The following is a 22,681-nucleotide window of genomic DNA, read 5'->3' as shown; positions in this document are numbered from 1 at the left end:
CATTTTGTTGGTAATTTAGATGTATTAATTTGTGTTTGAAATGCATGGCTTTAGGTATGCTGGTGTATATCAGTTCCTGTTTCCCAAGTAACATATTATTTAGTGAGCATCTTTTATATTGCTCTTTGATGATGTATCTTATAAACCCTATGGAAGGTATTAAGTTAATATTTGAAGAATGCTGATCGAAAGACCTTTCTTTATATTATGTTTTGCTTGTGTCTTTCTTTTCTTATACATTTAGATTACTGTACTCTGTTCTACCACCATCAGTAGCAAATGAGCTGAGGCACAAGCGTCCTGTTCCAGCTAAGCGGTATGACAATGTGACTATTCTGTTCAGTGGCATTGTTGGATTCAATGCCTTCTGTAGTAAACATGCCTCTGGAGAAGGAGCCATGAAGATTGTTAACCTTTTAAATGATCTTTACACAAGATTTGATATTCTAACTGACTCACGAAGGAATCCATTTGTTTATAAGGTAAGCAGAAGATTTTCAGTCTTTAATTTGTGACTTTTCAATAATTTATGACTATGCTATTCTTTTCCATCCTTTGGATTTTAGGCTTTAAAAAAAAGAAAAAAAGAAGTTATGTTTGCAGTCTTTGAACTGTGTAAATTGCTATTACATAGCTAAAGAAGAGTATGTTGTTTAAGTGTGTGAAGGAACATTAAGGGCTTAGTTCCCAGCAGGATTTCTGGAAAGTCACACAGTAGGTGGATATGCAAATCTACTTCCACATTTAGCAGATATGAGCAAGCAATTTGTGGTTCTGCTGACCCTGTGCTTTTAAATTTTTCAGTCATATACCTGAGCCTCCTGGTTGTAGATTATAACATTATTCAGCTATTCATAATGTGAATTTCTTAGGAATGAGGTGTAGTTGCAGATGCAGCTGGTAGCAGGAAGATAGGTAGAGGAAGAGATACATACATCGTATATGTACCTGTGTATGCTTGTGTGTTTATATGTGTGAGGTTCATTGCTGGCTTTTCCTAGAAATCAATTTTTTGTCTTGTTTGTACCAAGTGAACCAAGAGAGAGTCAAGTCACAATCACAGTGTCATTTTAATTGGTTGCACTGTGGGCAAACGGTACATTCTCTTCAGTAACAAGTAGAGATGACAGGGATTAGGGTGATTTGAGTGAAAGTGAAGGGAAGCTTTTTGAAAGAACTAGCAGTCTTGTAGGAAGCACTACTTCCATTCTAATACTCTAAAGTTCATGATTATAAAGTAATTGAAAAATATGTATCTTGATAGGTGGAAACAGTTGGGGACAAGTATATGACAGTGAGTGGTTTACCAGAGCCTTGCATTCATCATGCTCGATCTATCTGCCACCTTGCATTGGATATGATGGAAATAGCAGGCCAAGTTCAAGTAGATGGTGAGCCTGTACAGGTTAGTAGATGTGAGGGCTTGAATGAGAGCCCATTCTTTGATATGATGGTAATGCTTTAGAATATGATAATGTTCAAGTCCCAGTTCATGCAAACTTTGATATTGTTAAAATTTAAGACTGATACCTACAAAAACTATGAAGAGTCACACATAGATGTGATACATTCATTTCCCAGACCTTAAAATCTAATTATTGTGCTTAAACTTTTAAAGGACTAAATTGGGTTTACATGATTTGTGTCTGTTTTCTAATCATTTCAGTCTAATCAACAAATTTCCTCTGTGCATCAAGTACAATTAATTGAGTCTTCTTCATCTCAATGAACAGAACAATAATATTTTCAGTGATATTTTTGATCATGCTTTGGATCCTCATGTCAGTATGAGAAAATACTGCATTAAAAAGAAAAGTACAGTTCCATAGGCAGTTATGGCACTGATTAGTGGCAACAATGTATATTAGTGGAATTTCACTCCTTGTGGAATTTTATGGAGATACTGTGGCATTAATACAGAAGTGGGAAGGCTGCATTGACCTGTCCTCATCAGAAGGCTGTGAGAGCAAAATAATAAGTGTGATGCCTATTTCTAGTTCCATGAATGTTACCAGTTTAACACCTAGCTTAGATCTGTGTACTTTATTTTGTCACTGTGCAAAGAAGCTAGAAGTTTTCGTTTGGGGCTTTACAATAACTGTAATGTGCTATAAGAATGATTTTCTCCAATCCCCTCTCCCATCTCTTGAGCTTTTAACTGAAAAAATACTATGATGTTTTCATCTGAGAAACATCTTTTTTTCTTGACCTAAACCATCCATTTCTGCACCTTCTGAGTACTCATTAAACACAGACCTGCAGAGTATGTCTCTGTTCCACTTTTTTAACTTTCACAGTACATAATTGCAGCATGGCCTGTTGCATGCTGGAAAAATACAGTTTGTTCTTTCATGTGGGAGGCAAAACCATGACACTGCACCAGTAAAAAGAAGTGACACAAAACATAGAATGCAAGGCTTTGAAGAAGCAGGAGGAGCACTTTGAAAAAAACCCTGTAGTAGATAGAAATAGCATAATACTTGTATTTAGTAAGAAGTTTAAGATTAGGTGCTTTGACTTTGAATATTCAAACTTCATTTTTTTTCTCTCTAAAGATAACAATAGGTATCCATACTGGTGAGGTAGTCACAGGTGTCATAGGCCAAAGGATGCCACGTTACTGTCTCTTCGGAAATACAGTGAATCTAACAAGCAGAACAGAAACTACTGGAGAAAAGGGAAAGATCAATGTCTCTGAATATACTTACAGGTGTGTAATGCTGTATTTTTATTGGTGTTGACATCTTAAAAGAAATCACTTTGACAGCATAACATCAAAGTCTGAAGTTGAAAGTGATAAGAGTCCTACAACATGTTATTTAAATATATCAGTTCTCATGAAACTGTATGACAGACTGCATTATGATATATCTTTACTGGTATGCAAATATAATAATGATCTGGAGATAGCTTTGACTCTGTTGTTGCTCACATATCTGTATCATGTTTAATATTTTATATAGTACATGGCATGCATGCAGAGTACGTACATTTACATGTTTTCTCTTAATTTCAGGTGTCTTATGGCACCAGAAAATTCAGATCCTCAGTTCCACCTGGAGTACAGGGGTCCAGTTTCTATGAAGGGTAAAAAAGAACCAATGCAGGTTTGGTTTTTGTCCAGAAAGAGTACAGAGACAGAGGTATGATTAACCACCATGTAATTTTATTTTATTTTTTAAACAAAACATAAACATGACAAATTTAATCTAAACCACTGAGATCAATTTGCATTCACAAAACTAAATGTTCCCTAGAAAAAATGAACTTTTGTCCAACACTGTATCATTAATGCGTTTACTATCTTGACAGCACAAAAAAGTCCTTGATTATTTGTCTTTGCAGTTTATGCAGTCCCTGAAAAAATATTCTTGTACTTTGAAAGCTCCTTGAGAGAATGCCACGTGTTCAAGTATTTATATCTCCATTTTCTTACGTATTTCTTCACTGTACTAGATTTTGCAGTATAATGTCAATTTCTGTTTAGCTAACATGTCTGGTTATCAGCAGTTCAAAATTCACCATTTGCTTTCTTACAGTGAGTGAATAGATGTGCCTTCAAATGTTTAGGCAGTAGTCCAGCAACTACTTGCAGGCACATTCACACCTAATGAGTATGGTGGTCATTTAACTCCAGATGGATCTGCTTGTTCAGACATAATATATTGAGTTCTTGCTTTAGAAATATACAGGGTGAAAACTATTTCTTCTAAATTGCATATGACTCTAAATCTTCTCAAAATGATGTAAGATAAAGCCCTTCAAGCACTGAGTGGTCTTTAAGCTTATCCCTCAGTTTCATAAGTCTGGGCATGTATTAACCAAAATCTCAATGAAAACCAATGAGATCTCATTAGACTCAAGTCTGCTACAAACTTAGACATTTAATTAGGTTACAGTATGCCAGCTGATTTGCCATAGCTGAGCAGGTGCATACCTTCCTACCCATTGCCAACAAGGAGAAGAAAGGGGTAAAAGTTATTTACATAGCTTGAATTCTGCCCTAAGTTAATGCAAAGAGTTGTATGCTAATGTATTTAATGTTAAAAATACACTTTACTAAAATAATGAAAGTCATCAGTTACCTTGGCTGAAATAATTCTTGAAGTCACGGGAATCAGTTACACATCTGAATACTGATGTGCTTCTGAAAATGAAGTTCAGGCTGTTAAAGTAGATCTAATTCAGACTTACTGCCACTGGTACCCAAGTATTTGAATACTGACTTTTTAATGGTAACCACCAGTATCATACTTCAGGGGAAAGCCTGTACTTTAACACTACTGAAGTCTGGATTTTAGTATATATTGCTTACAATAATATGCTGAGTGCCGCTTTTGATAATACTTTCCATTTTTTATTCTAAATCAAGATTAACTATAATTTCACGTGGCTACTGTTCTTTCAAATCTATAGTTGCGCTTAAAATATATTTTAATTAAATGCCTTTCACTTTTTCTGCATTATAAATTGTCGTATCATTTGTAGCAGGGCACATTGTAATTTTTAATGTAAACTTTCAGAGAGGTACTGATTCAGAAGGGTATTTTCCTAGTTTAAGCCTCATGCATGTTTAAAAAATGAAAGAATATAATCCTCTGTAATCTTTTAATTCTTTTTCACTTGCACAACTTCATCTGTCCATACACAAAAAGATGCACTGAGTTTTATTAAGTTTTTCTGAACTGTTTGCAGTTTCTCTTTGTCTTGTGAAGGTACTCTCCATGTTATTTCTGGCACTTTATAGGTTGTACATGATAGTTGTAATCCAAAAACCAGAATTCAGATAACCAGAAAACTGCTTTTCTTTAGGCAAGGGTCTAGTCTTGTTTTTCTTTAAAGAATCTTATTCTCTCTGACTTTTCAAATACATGCACATGCTAATGTATCTTGATGTGCAGTGTTGTTAATTTCAGGGGGACTGTTTGTAACAACAAATATGGCCTGCTAACATATATTCAGAAACCATATGGTAAATTTCCTGAAAAATCACTCCAGAATATTGCAAGTGGCTTATAGAAGTGAACATGAAAATATTTCTTTAATTGTCCTGAAGATATTTCTGCTAATCATTCTTTTATTGTGACATTTCCTACCTCTAATATCTTTAAATCTACAAAAGATTCGCATTAGTGATATATTCTCCATTATATCCCTTAGAGAGTAATTACCTCAGCATTTGCAGATCTATCAGCATCATATTTTACCCTTAAGCCTAGTAATTAATACATGGTGAGGAAAGGGGATAAAATACTTAGAGGTGGCATAGAGATGTGAAACCAAGGCTTACAATATGGTGGTTTTCTGCTAAACCTGTAGAAAACAATAAGGTTGGAGCAGTGCAGCATAACTCAAAACTTGGTTGCAAAACTGACATCTGTAATATCAGTCACCATGAGCAGTAATTACTTCTGAGAAACACCTAATTTACAAGAATCAGTGTTGATTTGGACTGCTGCTTCTTTACTTTTTTCCACTTATCTCTTCTATGATATCGTTCCAGCAAAAATTAGGATTGCATCAAAAATACACATAGAACAAAAGTAACTGTGACCAACTGTTAATTTTTCATCCACTTGTTTGCATGTTATTAGATTATTACTATCATTATTATTTTAACAGAAGTTTAGCTGCAGCTTCTCTCTTGAGAAACAGATTTGTTGTGAAAAATAAAGCTTGCAGAAAGCTTCACTTGTTTGACTACAATTTCCATCATTCCCTACTTTCAAGTATCTCTCTTCTGCTCTGTCCCCACATTACTGATGGGAACAAGTTAAAGTATCTCAGTCAGAGCTGGTAATTCATCAGGGAACATAGGAAATAATTACATTCCAATATACAACACATACAAAAGAAATGTGTATTATCTATTCTGTGTTTTATTACTTTTATTATTTCCTGTTATTGGTTGCAAGTTGTAAACTATGTTTTGTCACTGCACTGACCCACCATGTTGTTGCTTCAAAAAAAATCCCTTACTTCTCAAATTCTACTTGCATGCATTCAAGGAAACAAATCAAGATGCTCTCTAAGCTGAGGGAAGAAGAAGAGGACGCTGGATAGGGTACAATACTGTCTCCAGATAGGGTGCCAGGCAGTAAGATTGTTATGGATGTTATTTCATATCATATCTCCCATTGCCATGTGCAGTACCATTATCTTTTCCCTGCTCCTCAATCATACCATTTTTCTCTAGGCTCGCTTGCTATGGATTTTTTTTTTCCCTTGATGTTTGGTATTGTTATATCTCTGCTATGAGCATGTGTTTCAAGCTTTTCTTTTTTAAATATGCATTTTTGCACGTCAGTCATGTGGCCCTTCCTACTGCCAAGTAATACTGAATACAATTTTGTAGTATGCACGCCACAACTAACCACTTCAGTGTGATGCTTCACATCTTCATCTTCATCTCTGAAGTATTGTGGTTATGTCAGTCAGTGACATTTCTGGAAAGATAGGTATTTCAGTTGTTGGGCAGAACAATAAACCTGAAGAATTATTTTAAAGAATAATACCTAAAGCAGCATTATGAAAATTATTGTATAAATATTGTTTATCAGATTTAGTTCTATTACTAACATGCTTCCCAGTCATTTTGTGAAGAACACTTGATGCACTGTAAATTTCTGGTTAGAAAAACATTCCTCTTTCGATATCATCCTGCATATTTTCCCTTTGTCTACATTATGTAAACATTTTCTGTATTGAAAGGGGGCAGTTGTTTGTCTGATATTGCCGTTTGAAGCATGTGCCAATGTACTTCTGCTGAAATGCTGTTCACTTGCAATGTATTTGTCATTGATTTTTATTAACTAAATTAAGTTGTCAAGTTAATAATAGATTGCTGGACAATTTTAGACCACCTGTAGTGCTTTCATTGTTTTCTGATAGAGCCCTCAGAATCGAAAGGTGTGCTGTCCGATTGTGGTAGTCATGCTTGCCCTTTGGTTTGGTTTCTCTCATTTTTAGAACTTATTTTATACCTTGGGAGGACCTGATAATATTCTAGGCATCATGGATAATCAAAGGATGCAAATCTTCTAAGGGGACATAGTGCATTTTGTCAGCTGATAGTAAAAGTGGACAGTTTCAGATGTGTGAACCTTCCATAACTTCAATATACAGTGCATTTTTATGTGAATAATACCTGTTCTTATCTGACTGATAATTTCTGAATATTTGCATTATAAAATAGGATAGTGCAATTATTTTGTGTATAAATTTGTCTATATCTAGTATACCTTATCAGCACAGAATATATATGTATAAATGTTTCATGTTAATGTGCAAAAGAAATTGTAATAAATTATTTTTTCCACTGACTTACAGAAATCTGTCAACTTTCTTTTTGGTGAAAGCTGTATTTCATTGTTGTTGATCATTTGTTGATGATTTGTTGATCGTACAAAAGAAGTATGATCTCCATTCTATAATTTAAGTCCAAGTGTAAATAATTTATCAAGTCATTGTTCCAATGTTTGCAAATGTCCAGGATTCTCCCACATTCAGGTTAATGGTCCACGTCCTCAAATTAGTGTTCAAAATGCGCAGAGCAGTGCTCCAAAAATAGTAGACAAGGTCACAAATATGCGTACACTCCTTTGAAACTTGGACAATGTTTAACAAGCAAAAATTATTAGCTGTCCACTTTGAGCAGGATGTACATTACCAATAAATGCTTTAGGAATGGGAAATGCAGAGAGGAAGCCACATATATTCCTTTCCATCATCTCACTGTTAGCAATGCATCCCAGCACTCCCTGAGAGATTGCCCTCACTCTAATAGATACACAACAGCAATTTGCACTTAATCAAGCCTGGCAAAACATTAATGGTGACTGCTAAAGACACAGGATTTGTGTCAGCTTGGATTGTGCATTGACATAATTCATGCAAATGGATGTGAAGTAACTGAAGTTTCTGTATAATACTTCCAGCTGTGGAAGAACACTCGAATACTGCTCTGACTTTATATTTTACCTTCTTAATAGTGGTTATAAGCTCACATTTGTAAGACAATCACATGCACAAGAAGGAGATGGGAAATGATATGCTGGCATCTGATATGAATAAGAGCTGGGTGGAACTTGAGCCTCTGAATCTTTTCTTTGAAGAAAACTCCATTAAAATCTAAAGCTAATAAATATTTGACTGTGTTGCAGCCAAGCTGTGTAGTGCAACACACACACTTGTACTCTGAAGCTTTAATAGCTGTGTCAGTAACACCTGTCTCCATGGAGCCAGAGGAAGGCCTGAGTCATCTGTATCTTAATATGGTTCTCATTCACTATGTAAATAGGTCAATACTATATGTATATTGTCACAAACTGTAAAATGGTTATCCAGTGCATTTCCAGAGCTAAAAAGAAGAAAAATGTTGGATCATTGTGTTCTAGCAGCATGAGAACTTGAAGAGAATTTGGTACTCATCTTCTCCAGACAGTCAGCAGGCAGTCATCATGGCGATACAAATAGGAGCTTATAGGCTACTATATATGAATTCTGTCAGTTACTGTGTTGGCATATCATCTCCAAGTAAAGTGATGTTACTGGACTTACAGTCCTGTTTTATTTGCCAGGGACACACAGAGGGTCTGTGTTACTATTTTTCATTTAACAAGATCCTTTTTTACTGGGGGAGAGTCTGAAAATGGTGTCATTTCATGCACCTATTTGGCAAGGAGGGGGAAGCAAATAATATGCCAGTAAGCCGAGCTGTACTAATTTAACTATAAATTAAAAACCAATTGGTTCCATTCCCCAACCCAGAGCAGCACATACAAGGTGTTGTTTTCTTTTTCTTCTCTACTGTTCCTGAGTTTTCTGGCTGGTTTTGGGAGACAGTTGTGGAAAAACTCTTAACAATACGGGCTGTCTCCACCAATTCACTCTTTGTTTGTTATGAGCAGGAAAAGGCTAATGTTCGTTTTCATCATAATGGTCAGTGGGTCTTTCTGCCAATGTGACTGTTTTGGAGATAACAATCAGAGAATGTAAGAACAATTTTGTGATTATTATTCTGGGATGAAGATGGGTGTTCTCTGTTATAAAGGTTTTGTTCCAGACTATTCCAAATACCCAACAGTCAAGTTAGCATTGCCTTTGTTATTGTGCCTTTGTTAATCTTCTTTTTGCAGAGATGATCATGGGTATTTTGATGCATATAAAGCAGCTAGTGCAAAGTTTATGCTACAGTACAGTTGTACCTTCAAGGAAAGTGATTTTATGTGATGAGGGTCTGGGAACTCACAGCAGTCAGCTAGTGCTAACACACATTTGTTTTCAGCTGTTCATATGCTGGACACCTTTGGCTTGAAGCCTGTGTGGTTTATTTCCATTGCAGGTTCCCAGGGTCATTTTAGCCTTCCAAAATTGATTTTACACTTTGATAAATGTGGTAACCTGTCCAGTGCTGAAACAACTGACTTGTGATTAAAATGACACAACAGACAAAGTGTTCATAGTTCCTAGCTGGTGTTAATCATAATCCAGAAGTGGAGACCAATAAGGTCAACAGTCCTTGGACCTTTGTTAAAAAAAAAACAAACCACATACACCTGCACACAAAAACTACATGGCCATGGTTTTCAGATGTGAAATAAAACTCTGAGTTCAGTATTGCTGGGTTCAGATCCTACACCAGTATGAGCATAGTGTTGTAATGCACTGTGTGGAAAATCAAACCACATTATAATTACTTTCAAGGTCCCTGTCCTTGCAGTCCTTCTTTTACAACAATTATTGGCAGGGAAGGGTTCAGCTAGGCACAAGAGAGGAACACCTGAGCTCCAACTCCAATGACCAGAAAGTGTCTCACATTGCAAACAAACATTGGTTTCTCATCTGCACCTCATACAGTGTAAATTTAAGGTTTGGTGTACATACATTATTAAACTGGAGATGTCAATATTTTCTAAAGCTGTAATCAATTGTTTTATCATACAGATGCCGAGAAAAATTCAACGTCTGTTTAAGAAATACTTGTCCTAGGCTTTTTGCTTAGTCTCATTACTAGGCATGATTCATTTTCGAGGTGTTATATCTTTGGTAAATGTTGGAAAGCACAGTACTACAGCTGGAGACAACCTCCATTGTCTCTTGCATTCCCAGGTATGTCACATTTTAACTGTGGTACTAACTTATCTTAGGACCACATATTTCTGGCACTATGGCACTGCAGCAGTAGGAAACACTGCTTTCTGACTGAGTGCCATCGACTATTAAAAAAACCCAAAGTGAACCTTCACTTCAGCCAACACTTCAAAAAGCCTCTAATTCCTTTTTTCATTATCTTTTCTTCATTTCTGACCCCAACAGGCTAAAAATTCTCCAATAAATCGTTCAGAAAGAATCTGCAAAAGTAAGAGCTGCTGGAACATGGGAGATCACACAGTAACCAAACAATAAATCTGACTGGGTAGCTCTCCACTGGAACAGCTGCCAGTCCCAGTTTTATGTTTCTTCTTGTCTAATGGAGGAGCCTGATCTGTGTCGGATGATGTCATGTTTTCTAACTAAATGCTTCAGGGTGCTAGTATTTTCTCCCCTGTTGCTACAATAATACCAGGAAATCTGTGTAGAACGTTACAACAGTCTTGAAGGCAACAGAATGTATATCACAGACACGGGTATCAGGTTTTGAGAACTCTGCAAGGCTGACAAAATAAAGCTATAATGATTGTTTTGTGTGTGATCCTGCCTATAGCCCTCAGATTCAGACCTGACTTTCAGCGCCATCCTGAGGTAGTGGCAGTGAAGTTGGGAGAGGTGCTTTGTTAGAGCAGGGAAGAGTCATTTTTCTGGGGCAGCAACTCAAAACTGGCTAAAGGGAAAGTATCACATGATGTAAAACACTGGGGGAGATGTAACAGAAGGGCCTTGCTTTGCCCTGACACAACAGAAAAGACAATGCTGTCCAACAGGTCATACACAGATGGAACAGTAGCTGCCTGAAGAGGAAATAATGTCTTTTGTTTGTGGGGTTTTTGTTTAAATTGTAATCTGTAGGAGAAGCTATTGTGAACTGGATACTTTTACCTTGTCATGTTTTGATGTTTATTATCTGTTTATACACGATTAGAAGATAAAGCTTTCCCTGTAAATGAGCAGCTAATTGATGAGCTGTGTGTTTAGTGCTGAGTTACCTTATATTTGTTATGCTGTGACATGAGTACAAACATTGCACCATGTTCCTGTAGGGTGGAGGTTTTCTTTCTGTGTCCTTCTGGCTGGCTGACGTTGTGTTGGGCCATCACCTCTGCCAAGAGAAGGGACTGTAGCCTCATTAGATGTGTTACAGGATGTAAAAGTTTGCAACTAATACCCAGGCAAAACTCTTACTGAAGGCAGCCAGTAAATTCTGGATTTTACAAACACACAGACTGCAGGAATAATTCACTTCCACAGATGGATCATGTCTGGAGATAATTCATAAGACTGCTGATGCTTTGCAGGAATGAGGAGGAAGAAAAGGCAAAATTAATCAGAGAACCTGCACACAGTGTAGCTTAGGCTGCATATGCTCTGTTACCCTTCCCCTCACACTCTCCAAATGGCCTAACCTTGATATACCCTCACTTGGAAAAAGGAGAAAGGAGGTGCAGGAGATCATACCTACCTACTAAGTGCACAACTTAAATATGTTGATCGCTATGGAACCGGTGACTGGCACAGATGGCACACTCTTTCTCCTCCCTTTCTTAATGACAGTGCCTCTGGAGGTGTGGATTCATGAGCAGATGTTGCGTAAGGCCTCAAGAGGTGACCTGGTGCTAGTAAGTGTTTTTGTCCCAGCACTGTGTAAGATACCCAGAAGAAACACCCAGAAGTCCAATGAGCAATCACAGGTCTGCTGCCAGACAGGGAAGGCACAAAGAGCCCGCTGTGTCTGCAGGACTGTGCACCTCCAGGTTCTTGTCAACCTCCCCTGCTATGGCTGTCTTGGCAAAAGGGTACAGAAAAGCAGCTGGTCTGTAGCCTGGAGGCAATGCACTTGCCTTGGCTGCTGGAGGCTTGCTTTTGGTTAGGGCAAGCAGGATCTTGCAGGTATTTGTTAGGGAAGCAGCAGAGGGCCACTTTCATAGTTGTTGGCTTTCTCCTATCAGGCAGTTAGCTCTTTGCTGTGCCTGCAGTATTCCTGTTTGAAAGATGAGGAATTAATCACTGACCAAATAGGCACCTTGAACTGCACCACTTGGTGGATAAAGAGCTGGCTGGATGGCCGCATGCAGAGTTGTGGCCAATGGCTCACTGTCCAGCTGGAGACCAATAACGAGTGGTGTCCCTCAGGGATCGGTGTTGGGACCGGTCTTGTTCAACATCTTTGTCACTGACATGGACAGTGGGATTGAGTGTGCCCTCAGCAAGTTTGCCAATGACACCAAGCTGTGTGGTTCTGTTGATATGCTGGAGGGAATTAATGCCATTCAGAGGGACCTTGACTCACTTGTGAGGTGGGCTGATGCCAACCTCATGAAGTTTAACCATGCCAAGTGCAAGGTCCTACACCTGGATGGGAGCAATCCCAGGCACAGCTACAGGTTGGGCAGAGAAGAGATTCAGAGCAGCCCTGCAGAGAAGGACTTGGGGGTGCTGGTTGAAGAGAAAATGAACACAAGCCAGCTTCAGTGTGCACTTACAGCTCAGAAAGCCAACTGCATCCTGGGCTGCATCAAAAGGATCGTGACCAGCAGGTCAAAGGAGGTGATCCTGCCCCTCTACTCTGCTCTTGTGAGACCTCACTTGGAGTATTGTGTGCAGTTCTGGTGTCCTTAACATAAAAAGCACATGGAACTGTTGGAACAAGTCCAGAGGAGGGCCACGAGGATGATCAGGGGACTGGAGCACCTCCCATATGAAGACAGGCTGAGAAAGTTGGGGCTGTTCAGCCTGGAGAAGAGAAGGTTGCATGGAGACCTCATAGCAGCCTTCCAGGGTCTGAAGGGGGTCTATAGGGATGCTGGTGAGGGACTCTTCATTAGGGACTGTAGTGATAGGACAATGGGTAATGGGTTGAAACTTAAACAAGGGAAGTTTAGAATCCAATCTAAGAAAGAAGTTCTTTACTGTGAGGGTGGTGAGGCACTGGAATGGGTTGCCCAGGGAAGTTGTGAATGCTCCATCCCTGGCAGTGTTCAAGGCCAGGTTTGACAAAGCCTTGGGTGACATGGTTTAGTGTGAGATGTCCCTGCCCATGGCAGGGGGATTGGAACTAGATGATCTTAAGTTCCTTTCCAACCCTAACTATTCTATGATTCTGTGGTTCTATTTGTGTCCTGTACACCCCTGCTCATAGTAAGAGTCACATACAGACTGCAAAATCTGAAGTCAGCAGGTGTTGGAAGACCTAGCTTCTTTGAGGTGCTTAATTCTCCTAAGGAAGACTATGGAAATAACAGCTGCTTTGCTTTGATTGCTGGGAGAAAAGGTCAGTTTTGTTATGCAGGAAAATATTTAATTTCGAAAGCAGTTGCTTCCTTCAACACATAAAGATTTGTCAAATTTGTTATATTCATTTCCGTTGTTCCTTTTATAAGGCTTGAAAGAGAGGCTATCTGAACAAAAGTGCTTGGCTTAAGAATCAGTTTTCTACCTCTGCGACAGGCTCAACCTCAGTTTTCACTTCAACCTTATTTCCCAGGGGAATGGCCCCCAAACCATGCTGTACACTTATCGAGGGGCATTGTTCATCCTTTTGGTTCACTGCCCCCCTCCACCCCCAAGAAAATGACAAGCCTTTCCCTTCTTGAGTTCTAACTGACTTCTAGCTGCTTTAGTCTTCAGACATGAGTTTAATGTTTGTGGTTTGTTCATCTAATACTGGTGGTTTTAATGAGATTTAAAAAACATACATCGTGTGGTTCATTGCATTTCACTTCAGGAATACACAAACCAGATATTTTGCTTCTGATGGATGTATCAATACTTTGCATTGAAACAGAGGTCGTGTAAGAGGATGTATAACCTACTATTCTGAATGAAGATAAAATATTCCAGTATTTGCATAAGAGATGGTTAAAATGCTATTCATTTTTGGTAACTTTTTTTGGCAAGGGTTATGTAGCAGCCCTGCTACAACAGCCCCAATTCAAGATAAATGAGTTAAACATTTCCCAAGAGGCACACAACATTCCCAGAACTCCCTTTACAGGAAGCTTTTAGCAGTGTCCTAAAAGCAACAAAAACTTGTTACAAAACAGATCCTATTTGAAGAGGCAATTGTTTGTTTTAAGTAAGACTTCCAAGCCAAGGATACCATAATACCACATCTTTCTAAACTTTCATATTTCATGGATAGTTCCTCAAAGATTTTTTGTGTTATTTCTGCTTGCATAACTGTCAATTTTATTTCTCCTTTTGTCTTTTCAACCTGGAGACTTGTAGCAACTGCAACATTGCTGCAAGACAACATATACTAGGGCATTACCATGATGCATTTAACTGGTCTGTTAGTCTAATTAGTTGTTTGAAAGAGCTTGTCAGCACTTCAGCAGTGACTTCTGTTGTGGGGTCCTCACTTCTCCACTAGGAGTTTCCAGTTTCGACTGACCAAAAGTATAACTCTCAATGCAGGGTAGTCCATTTTGTACATTGATTTCTTGTGTCTTATGTTCTTTTTGACCACAGCTCTCTGGTGAATATACAAAAACAGTTTCATTAAGTGTTACTGAATTGGAGACAGGATTGAAAACACTTGCAAGAAGAAAAGGTATCTTATTTCCAGGCTGTTGCTCACACTGGAGTATGCCCAAAGCCCTTAAGTCTGATGCTTTTGTTCTACAATTCTACCATCTTCAAGCTACTGCACAATCTTAATTTATGAGGATCTGGATAAACCGTATGGAAAGATGCTAGAGTCTTCGCTTCCTTTCCTCAACAATCCCTTTCCCCTTCCATGTGTCTCAATAGTGGAGATAGAAACTTTGGGTTGCAGTTATCAGAATTGTTCTACTTGCTCAGTGTACTTGCAAGCATCTGTAAGCCACTAGGGCTACTAACCACAGCAGCTGCATCAGGCTGGAAAGTCTCCTGCTTCCAAAGGAACACATCCTAGGAAACTCCCTGCCTGTGGAAGACCAAAACCAGCTTTGTTCTGCCTCATATACAAGAATATGGGTGAATTCTGCCAGTGTATGGCTTGATGAAAAAAAAATCAGTACTCAGAGAATAGGGACCTAAGCAGGAAATCAGGTGATGAAAGGAACAACCCCCACCCACTGGCACACAGCTGCATCAGGCAATAGCTTTAACCCCTATGTGGCTTTTTCATTGATGCCTGTTTTGACCCTACAGAGACAGGTGGAATAGATAATCAGAAATCTGTAGGACAAAGGAGAGCTGATGTTTTCTGAGCATTAGGCCACATGTGGGCCCCTCTCATTTTCTGGGTGTTTGCATGAGCAGTACCTGCCTTGGACTGTAGCATCAGGAGTACGGCTCTGTGGTTGCAAGGGGCTGGAGAAGGAAGATTGGCATGCAAGGTGTTGGAGGCTCTGGTCCCTACTGAGAACTTTCTTCCCATCAGCACCTGAAGAAGCATTGTAAAGCAGTGTTGCTGCTTTTTCACTTTTAACAAGAAAAAAATGGTCAGAGGTTGGGCACTGATTCTGTAAGTATGGCTAAAAGAATTGTTTTTATGAGGCTGGGTACTGCCTGGTATCTGGTGTCTGTTCTGTTATCCTTCATGCTCTTAGGGCAAAAGTTCATCTGTTGATGCATGTAAACTATGCATTTATTTTAATTAACAAGCCCTGTATATGCTTTATTTCATTAATCTGTAGTTAGTAATACACAGTCAAAGTCATGCAGTCAGAATACATGATATAAATCCATTCCTCTTGTGTCTTTCTCAGCAGGACAGCCATCCTGATGGCTGATTGCTGATCAATCTCAAAAACTCCCAACCTTTTTCAGCTAATTGTTAGAAGGTAGAGAGCCTTTGGTTGACTTAGTGTTTATAGATGCAGACAGGGAGACTGAAAAATAGTAGCCAAATTTTATCCTTGATGTAATCCTCCAGAATCTGGCTAGCTCTATCCACTGTTGCATAGGATTTTGTTGTAAATGAAATCCATATTGATAAGTGAATGTTGCAGGTTTTCCTTATAGGGCACCCTGGGGCTGGTCTTAAAATCATGTAAACGACTGATCAGTTTGTGGACGTGTTTATGTTCTTTCCTCTGTTGAAAGGGACAATGTCAGAATTATGCAGTTGGGTTCTGAAATATATTTGTTGACTTTAAACTGTGAGAGTGTGATGAAAGCTCCTGTAAGGGTGAATTAGTGGAGCCTAACTCCATTGCTGAGTGCAAACTCAGTAGCAGGTTCTGTGTTTAGAAGGCATCTTTTCTGTTTGATGTTACAAAAGGCACAGAGGTTAGGAAAAAAGGCAAACGTGTAGGGCTTTCCTTAGCACAGGAACTGTTTGGACCTTCAGCCCTTCTCATTTTCCTCAGAGATACAAACCATACCTCTCATCAGAAGTGGCACAAGAAATATTCTGTTCTTTTGAAAGCTAACCCTTTCTCTTCTTTTTGTGATGTTTCTCCTGTTAAATGGTTGGGTTTTTTTCTCATATCTGGTTTGTTTCACGTGGAGCATTATTTGCCTTTTTTATTCATGCATTGCTCAGAAGTTTGAACTAAAATAGCTCAAAAAAAATCCATTTATTCAGACTGCAGGAAAAGATGAAGATGTGATGTAACACTTCCAGACTAGGGCACAAGCTGTAAGTGAACTGTGAGTTCACATGGGCATGGGCTGAAGTTTTTTGGCAGTTTTGGATTGAAAAGTTTCCATTGAAGTCTGGATCAAGTCTGTAACAAATAACACTGTTCCTGCAGATGGTGGTTAGAAGCATTAAGGGTTCATTCAGGCTTACAAATGTAGCAGGCCAGATGACCAACAGGAAAATATTCCAGGGCACCAGTCCTACTAGCCAGGAGTCATAGTCTTTCTAAATATGTTTTCTTTGGCAACTGCCATGTACAAAGACCTGTTGGTTACCCCAGGGAAAGAGCTTATATTAAAATTCTTAGCTAAAGTTGTTGAGAGTATCAGTTACGGAAACAGCACTAACAATTGAGTCATTGTTGTAGGAGGCATGGGTTGAGTTGAACAACACCAGAAAAAAATTCTGTTTTATAATGAACAAGTTTTGCGTATTCCATGGCACATGTGCAGCTCTGAAGCCCACATTTTTCACAGCTTGTGTGCAAGAGTCTTCCTTCTTGTAACTCTTCCTATTTCTGATCTTCAGTGAATCCTGCCTTGAATGCCTACTTGCCAAGTCTTGAATAGGTAGAAGTAGGTAAAGAAACCAAATGCTGTGCTTAGATTGAGACCCATGAAGGCCACAACCTGTGTTAATCTAGGTGTTTGTCACTTTAACTCGAAACAACTAGGTCGTTGAGAGTGGCTTTGAAAGAGTTGCAAAGTAAGCAGAAATCCTAACTATTATAATGTGGACTTACAAACCTTATTTTCATCAAGGACCCCGCAGTGTACTGGAGGTATTACTAAATTTTCTAGGCTCAAGGTTATTTTTTGAATTGAAAACCCCACAGTTATGAAGGCAAAAGCAAGATATGCACTTAATCAGGCTTCATACAGCAAAATTACATGCTTTTCTAGAGGGAGAAGGGTTTTAGTATTTGAGTCTGGAAAGAAAAGGTACATGTGTGGATCTCTATCTCTCTTTTGTAGAAGCTCTCCTGATCCCAAAAAAAGGCTTAAAAAATATCAAACAAAAAATCATCACCTTGAGTGCATCTGTCCTGGGATAGGAGATGGGTAGGGAGGGGAGCCCCCATTTGCACACTGGTTGTGTAGTGGGAAGGGCATCTGGGAGTTTTTATATTCTAAAGAAGCTTCCCCTCTTCTTGTGGACACTTTGTCTCTAGTGAGAAGTCATCAGAGGTGAGTTGCTTTTGGTGTATAGAGGGACTTACAGTGCTAGAGGGTTGACAGGGCAATGGATGGTCATAAGCAGCATCAGCAAGATGTGATACTAGCCATGGATCTACAGCAGTATCTCATTCTACCCCATTCATACAGAGCTTATTGTTAATAACCCAGTCATGTTTCAACATTGTAGTAAGCAATTATTACAATATGAGCTTGGCAATATTTCCTGTATCCTGAGTTTAATAGCACATCAAGTTTCAGCCTGAGAATGTGCTTAGCTTGGGATACAGTTACAGTGACTAGATGTACTAATGTTTATAGCTTAATAAGGGATATGCACTTCTAAAACACTGTACTTTGACAGGCAGTATGAATGATCCATTATGGTTTATCTTGGTCTGGGATTTTTTAGAATCACATGGTGATCCTTGGATTTCCAAAATACAGAGAAACCCCAGAGCAGTGCTAAAGTGGAAAGGAGCCATAAGAAACCAAGGGCTTATGTCATGCTGCCATGGTGAATTACTCTGCTGAGGAAGGTTGCTTTCCTGAAGTTTCTGTAGCACAGATTCACACACTGTGTGACCACTTGTATCAGGGTGAGAGGGTAGACACAGCTAGCTACCTTCAAACTTGGGTGAGGGTATAGGGAAAATCTTGTTTTACTGTATAGTTTAGCTTAAAGAATTGGTGATTCTTACTTTGCAAAAAATCTTATTTTAACTTAAGCAGTATTTTCTTAGCAACAGTAGATCAGCTGGTTTCTATAAGCTCCTTGAGATACTTTGATCAGCTTGTTTTGATGCAGAATGGGGATGGCTGTATATTTTTGCTCTTTTACCTTGGAAATGAATCTAAACCTTGTGCAGCAAAGATGCTGCCAGTTCAGGCTAAATAATGTCAGGTTTGCCAGCACTCCTTTTGAAATATTTCCTTCACTCATACATCATTAATCAGAAGGTTTGAAGTTATACTGAGTAATTCCATAAAAGCTGTTGAGAAATCAACTACACCCATAAGAAGGCTTGGGAGCAGAAGTCTAAAGTTAGTGGGGCATCTACTGGTGATTTGCTGCAATGAATTAATCTACTGCATAAAAGTCTGATCCAAATACTTCTCCTGTACAGGCTGTTCTGTGTTCATTTTGTTTTGCCAAATAAGCAAGTGCCAGGCCTGTTTCCTGAGCTCTTTAGCCAAATATGAATTTCTCCTTGAATAAATCCTTACTTTTTGGCACTCTTTTAGAGATGTCTGACACATAAATTGCAATAGTAGACTTGTGAAATATCTTACTTAGAAGAAAGGAAATGAGCTAAAGAAACTTGTCAAAAAATGTGATGTAAGTCTTTAAAAATCTCCAATTTCCCTCAATCCCAATCTATCAGGACAAGTTCTCTGTCTGATAGGTCATAAAGCTGTCTTCCTTGTACCAGGAGCTACTTGTGATATTCTGATGTGCTACCCAAGGATGTGGAAATGAATACAATGCATAAAAGAATGCAACAATACAATCATAAAATACAGAGCAACCAAACACAGGTCATTATCCACACAACCTAAAAATACCTTCCTCTGCTCTTCAGAAAATGTTGTATGCAACAGCGTGATACTCTCTGCAGTATTAAATAAAGTTTAATGACTTCTGCAGAATGCATTTTTAAATATACCAATTTTATTTTTTATTGTGCAACACTACTTTGGATCAGTTGGAGGGTGTCATTGTCAGGCTGGCGTGATTCTAGCTACAGAATTCTGTGTTGCATCTCTTTGTGCACATTAGACAAAGATTTGGAAGGAGCCCAGGGGAGCTTTCTCAATCGTGTCTCTAATTTCATTGTTGGGACTAACATTTTAGAGTCAAACAATAAGCATGGGAAAAGCTTGCCGATATCTCTACTTGAAGCATGAGCATGCACTTGTGAAAACTGAACAAATAAACAGCAAAGTAATGCTAAGCTGGGAGATGATCTGATTGAACTGTTAAAATGCCTTGCTTCTGCTGCCCTTATAGGTATGTCATCTTTGCATAGACAGGAAAGCCGAATATTTTCCTAAAACTTTAAAAAATCCTGTTGCCTTAATAGAACAGTAGTCATACATCAAAATACAAAAGCACCCTTACTTCTGCTCTGCTGCACAGCACACTTCTAAATATAGCTATGCTGGGGAATCAATTGCTTTATATAATCTCATCACAAGCCATTGTTGCAAAAAAAAAAATCTGAGTCTGTCACTTGACCTTGGGCAAAACACCAGCCTTTGTTCTGCTTTCTTCAGAGCTACTTTTGCCATGTATGTTAGAAGAATCTATAACCAAGCATCAATTTCAGCTGTCCTTGTCTAAAGCCGGTGGAGTAAGCAAAAGTAATTTTAGTCTTGTTAAACCAAGCAAAGATGCAAGTACCTTCCCTTTCTGAGAACTGCTGGTTTGTTGGGGTCTTTTTGCTCATTGTTTAGTATGTTCTGTGCTTCATTTCCCTCGAACTTTTGACACAGCAGAAGAGATGCCAGCTTGCTTTTATTTATTCCTTACAATACTAATTTTCTTTTTTTGTAGTCTTTATTAGTAGAAGGAAAGAAAAAAAATCTTTGTGATTGATAGCCACAAAACACTTTGATCTCTAAAATACAAGGGAGGCTGGATTACTGTGTTTGATCTTTCCTCTGCTTTTCTTTTTATCCACAAGCCAGATAATACCCGATTCCAACTTCCAAACCCCTAATTTCTTCTGGCTTAAGAAATCCATGGCTATAAACTATTTGAAGCTGGAGGAAATCTTCAGGGAGATATTGCAATATGTTTGCTGTGTTCTTTCCATTATTCCTCTGCATTGGCAAAAATGCGCCTTGGATGACAGTGGGGTTAGATAGACCTTTTTGTACAGCTGCTGTTCCAAGTGTGTGTGTGTTTGGTGATAGTGATGGGGGGAGGGAGGTCCCAGCAGAAATGACTAAAAAAGCAGAATGGAGCAAAAATGTTTCTAAGTTAACCTTAAGACCTCTCAAGTGTGTTACTCTCAGTTGCTGAGGAGTAACATTAAGGCATCTCTTTCTAGGGAGCAGAAAACATTTCCTGAATCCTGTGGCTTTTGTTGAAGAGAAGCTGTTGCCAATGATGGTCAAATAGTAGCATTTTCATTATTTTATATCTAACTCTAAAGATTTGGCTACTTAGTCAGTACACTTACTACTTTCTGTGTGGAAAATAATTCATTAATAGTGGCTGAATCTGAGCAGACCGTATGGAATAATAGTGTGAATTAGAGAATGGTTACGACTGCTTGCCTGGAGTTTCTGGCACGGCATTGACATAAGAGCACAGAGGCATGCTTCTGAGGGTTGTAGAGCCCGGGCACCAACTGGACAATCATTGTTCAAGAAGGTATGATGCTGTAGCCTTTGCAAGCTTTCTAATGTAAAAATGTTTTGGTTAGCAAAGTCTATATGGTGCTAGTCGGAAGTCTAGAAAACTAAGTTTTCAAGTGAACAGTTGCCTATTACTATTATGTGTGGTTAATTGAGAAGAAGCCAACGCTTCAAATCAGGATAATCCTTTATTATGTTGTCTTAAAATTAGTCTTGAGTGCATCTTTTACAAGACCGTTTTGTGTAAACCTCTCCTTAAGGGTTTCCATCCAGTCTGTTTGGCACCTCCAAATGCATCAAAGACTCTGATTGATAGATTCTGTCAGGAAACATGAATTTTTGCAGAACTGTAGAGACCTATTCTAGAGAAAGACATACATTAAAGATACACTAATTGTATAAGTTGAAATTATCCTATTAACTTTCACATTTAAAAATTATCATGCTGTTTACTAAGATGTTGTACTTAAAAAGAACACAAGACCCTCTTCCAGTGCAAACTTGTTCTATGAGCTTTAGTGTTGGGAGCAGTGGAAAGCATGTCTACACTACACTATTCCACATCTTTGTAGTTCTGTTTAATCACAGAAGTCTTCTTTAGACTCTAAACCACTACTGCTCTACAGGCCCACACAGAAGCAGGAAAGCACAAAAGATTTTCTAAGCACTTCTAAAGGAATAAACATTTGGGAAGCCTGATTCAGCATCAAACCTACAAAGTCTTACCCTCACTGATTTTTAATAAGACACAGGTAAAGCCTTTCCTGTGATTCTGTGATTAAACTCTGAACTTGAGTTATGTTTGCCCACTTGCCATCCACTCAGGTGCCCTGTGGTTCCCTCGTGGTAGCTGCAGACTCATCAGATTTATTTTTTAATGCATTTCAGATGGATAAAACTGTAGAAGTTATTAGGCACACTTCTAACTCTGATAGGCAAAGCTAGGGTATCCCTCACTGGAATGTGTAACGGTTGTAAGCGACTAGCAAAGACTTAATTGTTAATAAGGCAAATGCTTTTTCAGCATAGCAATGCCCTGTTATGGTGGTTAAGAAGCTTGTGTGTATTAATTTGGTGTGTGTATTATTTCTTCTCACAAAATAGAGAAGAACTGGGTCAGAAGTGTTAAATTGCATTATATGTCAGTACCACTTGCTACGTTATTTAAAAAAAAATGATAATTCTTTAAAATTTTAGGCAAAAAAATCCGGTTTTCTTTACATGAGAAAGAAAGTGAGACTTTACAAAGTTCACTCTTAACTTAGCACAGTTAAATAGTTCCAGGTAAAAAAAAAAAAAAGTAGGAAGAATAAGAAGTGCAGGGAAGGGAGCAATGCAAAATATTTTTGTCTCATTTGTGTCTTAGACAAGAATAGAAGTGGCAGAAACACTTCTGTGCTTCTACAAGACA

General features: G+C 38.5%; 1 protein-coding gene across 2 annotated transcripts in view; it reads left to right on the top strand.

The window, feature by feature from the left end:
* The window catches only part of GUCY1B1 (guanylate cyclase 1 soluble subunit beta 1), a 42,987-nt gene extending 35,661 nt beyond the window's left edge, over positions 1-7,326 (top strand). For both annotated transcript variants that reach the window (XM_034064804.1, XM_013129004.3), the window contains 5 exons: positions 245-482; positions 1,265-1,405; positions 2,556-2,710; positions 3,017-3,143; positions 6,009-7,326. In XM_034064804.1, coding sequence (XP_033920695.1) covers positions 245-482; positions 1,265-1,405; positions 2,556-2,710; positions 3,017-3,143; positions 6,009-6,032 — 685 coding nt within the window. In that variant the 3' untranslated portion in view covers positions 6,033-7,326. The remainder of the gene's footprint in view (positions 1-244; positions 483-1,264; positions 1,406-2,555; positions 2,711-3,016; positions 3,144-6,008) is intronic.
* The last annotated feature ends 15,355 nt before the right edge of the window (positions 7,327-22,681 follow it).

Source organism: Melopsittacus undulatus, chromosome 7, assembly GCF_012275295.1.
Source record: "Melopsittacus undulatus isolate bMelUnd1 chromosome 7, bMelUnd1.mat.Z, whole genome shotgun sequence".
NCBI lineage: Eukaryota > Metazoa > Chordata > Aves > Psittaciformes > Psittaculidae > Melopsittacus > Melopsittacus undulatus.
Note: the sequence above shows the minus strand (reverse complement) of the source record. Positions and strands in the feature narration are given on the sequence as shown.